The 11710-nt window shown below is 44.0% G+C and overlaps 1 protein-coding gene across 2 annotated transcripts in view; it reads right to left on the bottom strand.

Annotated features, from left to right (window-relative positions):
• micall1a (MICAL-like 1a) overlaps nucleotides 1–8980 on the bottom strand; it is a 26405-nt gene extending 17425 nt beyond the window's left edge. For both annotated transcript variants that reach the window (XM_072683443.1, XM_072683442.1), the window contains exon 1: nucleotides 8243–8980. In XM_072683443.1, coding sequence (XP_072539544.1) covers nucleotides 8243–8385 — 143 coding nt within the window. In that variant the 5' untranslated portion in view covers nucleotides 8386–8980. The remainder of the gene's footprint in view (nucleotides 1–8242) is intronic.
• Between the last annotated feature and the right edge of the window lie 2730 nt (nucleotides 8981–11710).

Raw genomic sequence — 11710 nt, forward strand, 5'->3', positions numbered from 1 at the left:
TGAAACCGATATTTAAGCCTCTCTACCTGGTCTTCATCTGGACTCCTGTAACTGGAGCCCTCTAAACACTCAGGATAAACGACCCTGGCTGCATGTGGACGGAATATATTATACTGTGGTTAATACTGGCTCAGAAAGTAAGAGCGATTTCGCTTGGAACTTCAGGAGAGGAGGGTTTTTTTCCCCCTCCTAAGAGAAATCACCACCACTACAGAAATAATGAGATAATTTGTCTGTACTGAGAAGGAGAATCCAGCATGTTTCCATGTATAAATCCTACACACTTAACAGTGGGTTGATGTGAAACCCACACAGATGCCGTCAGGAAAGCAACAAGACAAACAACCAGCAATAAGTAGCATCAGCTACAGCGGCCCACTCTGAATTGATGACCATTGGGTTGCCAAGTCTAGCTGCATTGTTCCTCAGTGCACTGTTTTATCTAGATTAAGCTTTTTAACCTAAACACACCAGCCCACATTTTCCACCCAAAATGTCATATACTCAAATCTTAAGGCTTTCTACTCAAGCCTTACATAAACTAAAGGCAATTTTGCAAAGAAATGCTACTGTAAAGCAATCAAAACATAAAAAAAACTTCTTAAAAGATATTAAAATAAATCTGCAATGGTCCAAAAATCCTATTTTTTCCTACATTTCAATTTATCATCTAGATTTAAGTGACTACAAACTGAAGATTTCATGTCAGCATGGGTCTACTTTCACTACATCAAATTTGAAGTCGATTCCTGCTTCTGATTTGATGTTATTTAAGCTGGAGTATGCAGTGAACAGGCAGCTGTAGAGTATCATATAGAGTATAACAGCTTACATTATCAGAATCTTGAGAGTCAGCCCATTCAATCGATGTATAATTATGTCCACACTGGCTGCAAATACCTTTATGCATATTTTTTTTCCAGAAAAGCTTTTCTGAATTAGAACAATAATTAAAGATAAAATGGCAAAACCAATGAAAAGCACTATATCACGATATTTATCACTCCAAGCATTGTCATTAATAATCTCACGACATATAATGTCGGATTATTGACTTCTGGTGAAATCTTGTGAATATTGCTGTATTTTTTAAACATCAAAACTTAAATCGCAGAACAACTAAATATCGCAATGTCAGCTTTTTGCAATATCGTGCAGCCCTACACTGTATTTTAGTATTTGGATAGTTTTTTTTTAACTGTTATTTTTTGTATAAAAGTCAAAATGCTGCACCAAATATTGTGCCGTATCAGGAAAACATCTTTAAATATCGTGATGCAACATTTGTATCATATCGCCCAGACCTAGGGTCAGAAATAGTGTCAGTAGCCGCCAAGGTAGGCATTGGGGTTATGTTCCCACCCAACACTGGATAAAGTTTTTAATCCTCCAGAGGCGTATTTGAACAATGCTGCTTGCGTAGCAGACGTCCACAGTGCTTAACATCAAGTACACCGCAGCCCTATGGAATGACACACCAATGGAATATTCTGAATCAGCCCTAAACTAGAAGTCCATAAACATGCTGTGTGGGTTGTTGGCAAACCAACCCAGTCAATAAATCTGAAACTCCTTGTTTTCACACTTGCGGCCTCGTTTGTTGCTGTGGTCAGGTCCGGTTACTGATATTTATTTATTTATTTATAACTTATTTTAAAGCCCTGGGCCACAGCAACGCCGAACCCGTTTTACAATGTAATAACTCAGCGCTTCAGAGCCAGCCTCTCACTGCAGCAGATGGGAGGAAGCCCTGTGCTTGGGTCAGAGGCCCGGCCTAAACAATGGCCTCTCTGTGTGGCTAATGGAACGCACGAGTGTGCTAAGAGCTAAGCCGATGCACAGCCGGCAGCAGCAGGCTGCTATTTCCTACAGCAGCCACCGCCTCAAAGCTGCCCGGCTGCTGCCATGACGCCACATTGGGCTCAGTGGCCTCGTCCTTAAAAGGAAGCGGGATCCACCGTGCTGTCTGAAACAGAGCTGGCCCAAAAGTGTCGGACACAAAACATCTGCACAAGACTCGTCTGACGTTTGCCAGAGAGCACCCAGACAAAGGCCAGGACGTTTTCTCCTGTCACACCTCCGATGGAGATCAGATTTGAGCAGTCTCCTCTTCGGATGGTAGATGCTGTAATTTGACACCAACTGTAGTGAGAGCTACCTGTAGGTCCTACGGTGAAATTGTAGGACTGTTGGAGGCTTCTTTACTCTTACTCTTTACTGAACTTGCTTGGACGGCCTGATCTGGCCATGTTGGTCAGCTGTTTTCCACTTGTAAAGGATTTACTGGACAGTGGAGATCTTTATAGACTCCTCTGCCTCTCCACCCTTCTTTCTGAAGGCCTCAGAGAGCTCTCTGGATCTGGCCATGATGATCTTCTTCACCCCTCACTTCAACCATCGATCAAGATCAGACCAGACTAAACATCTGAGGTTTAAATAAGATTCCAGACTCCTCCAGAAGAATCCTCTCCAACCATGTTCTGATCATCTGCAGCTGATGTTCTGCACCTGATTCTATTCCTATTAATTACGTTTTATAAACAATTATTAAAGATTTCATGGGGTGTGCTGATTCTGTACATGACCGTACTGAAAAGCACTGAGCACTACATACTCAAAGCCTAGTTAGTATTACTAATTAGTCCACAATCAGGACACGGTCAATATGATCTACTGAAGAACCGCAAGCTTCTTCTTCTTCTTGGCTCAGAGTTTCAGAACTTGAGTCAAACAGCTTCCAGATTCCTCAACCCTGGTGAAGAAGAACTGCAGCAGTGTCCAGTGGGTGACTGCAGTTGCCCGATACAGCTGCCTGGTCTAATTATGGAGAGCAGGTTTCATCCTGTTCCAGAGCCGTGAGTGAAACTCTACTCAGACATGATTCAGCGGGACTGTCGCACATGCTCCCTTCAGTCAGAGCAGCCAAAACGGTGACTACATCGGGCAGGAGCTCACGTCACATCTAAAACATAGGCAAAGCAAACTGCTCAAGCAGAGGAGAGTAACAAAGTTTAAACAGGAGGAGAACCAAACAAATGAAGGAGGGGAGGAACTGGACAGCCAACAGTGAGCAACGGCCGTCTATGAGAGAACGCTGTGGAAGGAGGAAGAACGGAAACCAATGCGAAAAAAGGAACCTGGATCAAGCGAAAGAGAAAAACAAAGTAAAAACAAGCACATCATATCTGAGCGGAGATCTGGTGTAACCTTGAGATGGCGCCAGTGATGTAATCACCTTAATATCTACAGCAAAAATATGCCCTCGATTTTAGGCTGGAGGATGAGATAACGGGTGAAGGAACCAGGAACTGATACCATCTCCAGAAGATCCAGACCAACACAAAAACGCCTCTAAAATATGGATTTACAACTTCTCAATTTCACATTCAAGAGACACTAACCACTCTTTTACAAGTCTTATACTGGTTCAGGCTGGAAATGCCATATAATAACGCCATAAAGGTGGTCTGCATAGACCCCACTGAAGACAAAGCCAGCATGGCTTTAACTTCAGGAGCTCTTCTGTGGGATCAGATCAGTCAGGCTAGCCTTCACTGCTTAAGAGCTTCAATAAGCCCCGGGCACCCAAGAGCTTGTTGCCAGTTCACCAGTTGCCCCCTTCATGGAGCACTTTTGGCAGGGCACACACCCAACAAGACCTCCCTGATGCTGTTTAGGAGTCTGTCAAGAGCCTAGCCATCAAACTCTGGCTCCAAGACCCCATTTACACCTGGTCACTTCACCCATCTTGAGTATCAGGATAATATCTGGGTGGGTTGACCAGGTATAAACAGGGTTCTTCTACTTCCAACACATCAACTTCAAGAACTGACCGTTCACTTGCTGCCTAATATGTAGATCCCACCCCTTGACCCCTTGCCACTGGTCCCAGATCATCAGATCATATTGTGTAGGACCCCTTCAAGCCGCCCAAACAGCTCTGATCCGTCAAGGCAGGAACTCCGCAAGACCTCTGAAGGTGTCCTGTGGTTTCCAGCACCAAGATGTTCACAGCAGATGTCCTGCAGAAGTCCTGCAAGTTGTGAGGCGTGGACTCCACGAGCATCAATGAGCCTTGGAGCACTTTTGGTAGGGTAGGGACTGACCAGTGCATACTTGCAAAATCCTACAAGACCTGCCTGATGTTTTGGAGAAGTGTTCTGACCCGGTTGTCTAGAACATCACAGTTTGGTTCTTGTCAAAGCTTCAAGAAATGCTGGGTTCACTTGCTGCCTAATATGAAGATTCCACCCCTGGTGGATCAGTTGGACTAAATCTGGAACTTTAAAGCAGCATTATAGGTAAATTGCTATTTTTCCCCTACAGTACTTTTAGCCACCCCTCAAGGACAGGCTTTACACCTGCATTTCTGGACAATGAGATACAGAACCTCCACATAAACACAAGGACTGAGGCATTGATTAAAGTCAGCCTGACCAATCCCCACTTGCACTGGTGGCAACAGGACAGGGGGCCAACTCAAGGGTGTGTTAATTAAGACGCTTACTGCGCTGAGACTCTGTGAGTGTGTGTGTGTGCACTCTTGTCTTGATCACGCCGCTTGATCCAGATCGACGGTCCGTCAAGTTAATCTGCAGCCAAGGTTAGAGTCTGTCACAGTGGATTTAGCAGCGGCAGCAAAGTTGGAAGGATCACACACTCACAGAGAGCTGTACTGTACCAGAGTTTGCTGGCTTACATAAGTGCGAGCACACACACACTTGAACAGAGCAAAGACTGTCTTCTCTCTCTCTCTCACTGCACTGAAGTGGAGCTAGCAACACACCCATCCCTGTATGAAAACAGTCTCGTCATTGCAGTACACTTTTCTGGTCCCTGGGCTCAGATTTGTTGCTGTAAACACCGTGAGGACACTGACGACACACACACAAGCATTCAAAAGCTGTGAATCTCTCGTCACCTCTCTAATATGCTGCTGGACGTCTATGCGCCTTCCTACACTACACTACAAGAGCTCTGCGATATTTGGGTCTGAGGCGTTCCAGCAGATGCTGCACGTCCTGTAAGCTGGAGGTGGAGCCTTTGTGGACTGGACCGGCCGTTTGTGAGGGAGAATACAAGGCCTGGTCATCGGCCACCTTCTTCCAGAGCACCAAGGCTGAATCCAGATGCTTGTGTGCGCATTGCAGGCTCTTTCGATGTCGGACAGGGGTCTGCATGGCCACTCTCAGGCTGTGTTTTGGCCAGAACCTGTCGATACGATGCGCATTACAATATGAGGTTTATGAATTAATAATTTTAATTAAACTTTAGGGGGAAAAATATATGATATGAAGAGATGAGGTTTTTGAATGACAACAACAATATACACCCACAAGTCTTCCTAGCCAATACAGTTATTCAGATTTTGTCTAGCCTCGCCACTCTGCCTTTTTTTAGACAGACACACACACACACACACTTGACATCGCAGATTCACAGCAAACCACAACCTCCCCCACACGCTAAGCTGAGGAAGCACTGGCACCAATAATAACAAACGCAACTGAAAACAGCCCACCAAACCTTTACTCATGCTTACTCCATGAACGCGCCTACTGACATGCAGCGGTCCGTCCCCATGACACACAACTGCTAACACTGGGCTATGATTAAAGATGAGACAGCCCGTCTAAAGGCATCCTTGCTACAAAGCAAACCCACACGGTGCATTTTCACAGGTCTGCATTGCTGTTCGTAGCTATTCATCAGCTTTGCAGTCTCCCTGCTCCTCCGGCCACACGGTTGCTGCACTGTTGACGCAGGACCTTTTTGCAGCGTTGCAAAAGCACGGTGTCTCTATAGCACCTATATAGCATTCAGTTTCATCTCATTAAAGGATTCATATTCGACATATTCTGGATATTTTAGATGTTGGCATCCTTTATATGATGTTTAGGGTCTGTTCTGTTCTGATTGGAACCTATACACTCTGCCAACTGTGCTATTTAATGCTATGTACCATAACCAAAAAAAAGAAGAGTATCTGCGTCTATGGATGAAGGTGCTAACTGGCTTGGTTATGAAGCATCTAAGTGCTACTACCTATCCAAGAGCCTGAGCTTCGTAACCCAGACATTTCTCTGGCTGAGGATGTTCTGGTGTGGGTTTCCCCTCCATAGAATGGTAAGAGCAGACGTGCAGAATCTGAGACTCTTGCACAAAGACGACTGGGTCAGATCATCTCCAAAACATCAGGCACTGTGGTCTTGTGGGGTGTCCCTGGTATGCAGTGGTCAGCACCTACCAAAAAGTGCTCCAAGAAAGGATCATCTGTGAACTGGCGACAAGGTCATGAGCTTCCAAGGCTCAGTGATGCTCACGAAGGCCTCACGTCACAACTTACAGGACTTAAAGAGGAGCTGCTGCTTATGTCTTGGAGCCAGATACCACAGGACACCTACAGAGGTCTCGTGGAGTCCGTGCCTCAACAGGAAGAGATGTTTTGGTGGCACAAGGAGGACAAATTTACATTTCACCTTCATATCAGATCACTTTAGGTAAATGTGTTCACAGCCTACGCCTCTGACTGACTGACTGGAGTGAACAGGAATTGATAGAGAGACAGATATGAGAGAGAGAGAGCGAGAGAGAGACATGCACAAAGCGAGGCTGTGAGTGTTGTTAGAGTTCAGGCCTGTGCTGTCAACCCACATCAGCCAAGCTGCACTGACCCCCACGCCTCACAGCAAAACCAGGACACAGCACTAAAGTGGCCAGTTATTATACAGGGGAGAGAGAGAGTGTGAAGGAATGTCCAAATGTTTGTGGACACCCCTTCTAATGAATGCATTCAGCTTTTTTAAGCTGAAACCATTGCTGATAGATATGCAAATACTCACTCCTTCTCTCTCACACACTCACACACAGGTTCTAGGTCTAGGTCCTGTAGAGAAGTTCTACAGCACAATAGCATAGAAGATCATGAACCTATTGAACCGTGCCTAATGCCAGGCGTGGGCTAGAGGGGTATACAGACACCCAGCATTAAGCTGTGGAGCAGTGGAAGAACGGTGTTCTCTGGAATGATGGATTTTAAGGGGGATGTGAGGTGGCCTGACCAGGCCTGACCTCATCAACGCTCTTGTCGCTGAATGCAATAAAATCCTCACAGAAATCCTTCCTCCCTGGACAGTAGAGACAGTTACTACAACAAAAGCAGGATCAACTACTTTTGATACCCTTGATTTTTATAGAAACAACGAATAAGCAGATGTCCCAATACTTCTGTCAACATAGTGTATATTAGAATACAGTATAAATGTTCTAACATTTTCCCCCTTTGGCTCTGACGGTCAAGGCATGGACTCCAGAAGACCTCTGAAGGTCTCCTGTGGTATCTGGCACCAAGCAGTCCTGTAAGTTGTGAGGTGGGGCCTCCATGGATCACATCAGTGAGAAGTCTTGGGCATCCATGACCCCTCCGACTGTTTTTCCTTGGGCGACTTTTGGTAGGCACTGACCACTGCATACTGGGAACACCACACCATTCCTGCCTGATGTTTTGGAGATGTTCTGGCCCAAAACGGCTCGTCAGAGTGTCTCAGATACTTACGCTCGTCCAGTTTTCCCTGCTTCCAACACCATCAGAGTCAAGAACTGCCTGTTGACTTGCTGCCTAATCTGTAGCTCCATCCCTTGAAAGGTGCCATAATGCTGTTCACTTCATGCATCATACTTCCCAACTGTAGTCGACGTAGATTACAGTTACAAGAACCTGGTGCAATCTCATTAAACCCATCCAACCTGATCCGAGCATGGGTGTATCCCCAAACATGGGGAGTACAAACATGGCCCGGAACACCTAGATGGAGACTAATCCAGAATAAACCAGAATCAAAACAGGACTGTCTACTGCGAATCACGTCTGACTGACCGGGCCAGAACATCTCCGAAATGTTGATCAGGGATTGTGTGGTGGTCCCAGAATGCAGTGGTTAGTACCTACCAAAAGTGCTCCAAGGAAGGACAACTGTGGGGGTCCTGATGTGATCCATGGAGACCCCACCTCACAACTCGCAGGACTTAAAGGACTGTCTTGTCCAGCACCTTCAGGGGTCTTGTGGAGTCCATGCCTCGACGGTCAGAGCCGTTCTGGCTGGTGGCACCCGAACATGTCCTGGTTAGGGGACATGTTGTGCAAGCTTGAGCCACTGAAGCCAGAGAAGGAAGGAAGGAGGGATGAATGAATGGATGAATGGATGGATGGAGGGATGGAGGGAGGAAAGGGGGGAGTACTTACATGAGGTCTGGTCTGTGTCTGTGTATTATAGCACAGAAGGCCAGTCCATCTCTGAAAGATGAGGACATGTTCTTTATGTCCACATCACTGTAGCTCTCACACTGGAGCCTACACCACTCCTGAAGGGCTTTCAAGGAGCCCATGGTCCAAAACACAGGACTCCAGAGAGTCCAGAGACTTTCCTCTGGGCCGTTTCAGTCTGAGAACAGCCAGGACAGCCTCACACCACCCAGCCTCACACCACCCAGCTCCAGCTCAGCCTCGAGACGTGGCGGGTGTCAGTGGATCTCAGGCTGCTTCAGCTTCACGGCCACTGCAGGCGAGTTCAGCTAGCTAGCTAGCTACTAGCTACATTCAGCAGGTAGCTGGCTAATCTTCTCCGAAGAGGGCGAGGGGACATTAGGACATTTGGAGACAACACAGAGACATACACCCGTCTTATAATGACATAGATATCCAGATTTCTTGATCTCGAGGCTGGTGGGGGTCTCCACTGTCTCAACAGTACCGCACGTTAGCGCTAGCTAGCTAATAGCTCTCCCCGGCTGCTGCCGCTGCTGCCGCCGCCGCCGCCTCCAAACAAACACAGCTGGGAGTTCCGGACGTGTCCTCACGACGAATTCCCGCACACACGCCTTCCATACCCCTTCTCGTCTGACTTTGTGAGCTGTTCCAGGCTTGAAGAGGCAGCCTGCAGCCCGGCCACACTCGTACCGCACTCGAAATTCAACATGACTCACTAATCCTCCTCCCCTTTGGGGCGCAGAGCCTCCTGCGCCTCCTGCGCCTCCTGCGCCTCCTGCGCCCCCTGCTGGCCGGCAGTGAAAACAGCGCCTCGCATTTCAAAAGCACTAGGTCAACAGTCCAGAGGTGAGAGGTACACACAGTGTTCCTCCTGTGAAGTGATTTTCTTTAGATTATTTGTGATATTAATCATTTTTAAATCAGTATTTCAATTTTATACATGACAGTTTCCCTTTCGAGACCCATTGCCATAATGTCCCAGCAGCTGACCCTCACGTCTGTGGCCTTCTGGTTTCTGAGTCAAAGTCAAAGTAATACTGCTACTCTTAGATAACTGGACATGACCTAACGGTTGGTCATCGCCTTGACCCACCTGCTCTTTTCATCAATTTCCTGCAACTTGGTAAAACAATCCCCTATAAATAGTAGTCTCTAAACACACAAACACACTCACACACACACACACACACACACATACGCTCTCTTATCTCATGCACCCGCACATCATCATGTGGCAATCCAACGTCCTCATGTGAGTCATAGGCCAAAATCCTGACTTTAAAGACAACAAATCATCACATGGGAAGTATCTTTTCCTTCCTTCCCTAAAACAAAGGAAAAAAGGTCTGTTAACATTAGACGTAATAGCCGGAGCTAAAGGGCAAGTCCACCCAAATTTCACACACACAACGTGGTTAAGATTTACACACGGTCATTCAGAGTGGTTTGGTGTGAAAAACTCAATTTTAGAGAAAATTAAAGAGTTTAATGCCTCTAAACGCTCCCTCACAGAAAGTGATCACACCAGATGATAACCTGGTGGCATCGATTTACGAGTGGTTACAAGGTTTTGGCCTAAAACATATCTTTTTAAAGGGCGGCTACATGCACGGTTGTATGGCAAAATAGTCTAACAATTTTTTTCTAACAATTTCTATTTTTGTTCTGATTTGCCACCATTTCACTACCATTTTTTACATATTTTACTTTCATATAAACTGATAATAAAACATAGAATTTTTAATATGTAATATTTAATATAAAAATATCAGAAAGCACATGTAGGTTACCTAGTGGGTTTGGATGGTAAATAAAATCTATGTGTTTGTATTTGTATTTATATTTGTAAGTGTGTCTCCCCGTTCCACTCATCGCCACTGTAAAAAAAATCCAAGTTTCTCTCCAATAAACCATTTCACACTTAATCTCTCTGAATAATTTTATTTATATATCATTGAATCATGTAGAAGGTTTAAAAAATCTATGTAAAAATGTGTGGAATTGCCTTTTAAATAAAATGTTACAGAATGATTATAGGGATATTATTTTATTTAGGGAATACGTCTTCTGTTTTATTATTTTAATATTATTATCTTAATATATAATACATTTAGAAATACAAACAGTGTCTAAAATATGCATATAGTTGTTATATTGTTATATTTTATGTAAATATTTACACTTTTGCATAAAATTGAATGGAAAGATGAACAAATGAAACAGGAAAACTAATAAAGATAAAGCAAGTCGATCTGTCTGTGTTTGTGTGCACAGCTTAGTAAAACCTCTGTATGAAGGTAGATGCTTTTATGTGCTTGAGACTGAGAAGAAAACACACCCTGGACGAATGACTCACACTCGACTCGCCAGAAACACGTCAGAGTATGCCAGCTCAGTCGGGGTGTAACAATACTTTGACTGTGAAAGATGTGTCTATTGAAGTTACTATGGGATTATATTGTCCCAGTGTTCATACATCAAGTCATACAGCAAACCCAAAATGTTGTTTTTTATTAAGAAAAATGCATTGTATTGTCAGCACTGGAAGATGACTGTGATCATTGATGTACTTTCATTGTTAAGGAAACTTAAGTGAGGAAAAAGTGTAGAAAATTGAAATATTGACAAAAAACAAATGGTCATATTGTAGTAAAATGTGAAAAATATTGAAGATTTTGAAAAATATGGATTGGTTCCCTTGTGCTGCTTTCATTGGATAATCATTAGAAGACATACCGGATAATAAACTAGTAAATCGGCTCCAAAAATGCTTTTACTCTTCATAATTATTAATGAGTTCAATAAAAAAAAAATATTCTGGAACATTTCTATTGGTCCATTAATCATGAAATTTGTAAAAGACAACTGGCAGATTCAAACTGTGCTACACTGCTAAAAAAATAAGTTGCTAAGTAATGAAAAATCCATGTATCACACAAAAGCGCATCAGGTACATCCACCACCATGTTTACAATCTTTCTTTTTTTCCAGATTCAAAAGGCTAAAAATTTTGTTTATAGATTTGGTACACATGTTTATTATCTAGAATTTGGGGGATTCTGTGTGGATATGCACACATAACATGTTTAACATGTTTCTAGCTATTGGGGAGGGTTTCAGCTAATAAACTGGATGGATATACTGTCATATCTGGCCCATAGAGGTTAGCCCTGGAGCTATGTTAGCTGCCAAAAGTTTCCCCAAGAAGATAATTCATCCATTTATTTCAGATTCAAAATGTGCTACACTGCTCAGTAATATTAATGTGCTACACTGCTAAAAAATTAAATAAGTTGCTAAGTAATATTAAAAAGTCCATGTATCACACAAAAGTGCATCGGGTACATCCACCACCATGTTTACAGTTTTTCTTTTTTTCCAGATTGAAAAGGCTAAAAACAATTGTATATATTTGGTATGCTTGTTTATTATCTAGGATTTGGG

Source organism: Salminus brasiliensis, chromosome 7 (assembly GCF_030463535.1).
Source record: "Salminus brasiliensis chromosome 7, fSalBra1.hap2, whole genome shotgun sequence".
Lineage (NCBI taxonomy): Eukaryota > Metazoa > Chordata > Actinopteri > Characiformes > Bryconidae > Salminus > Salminus brasiliensis.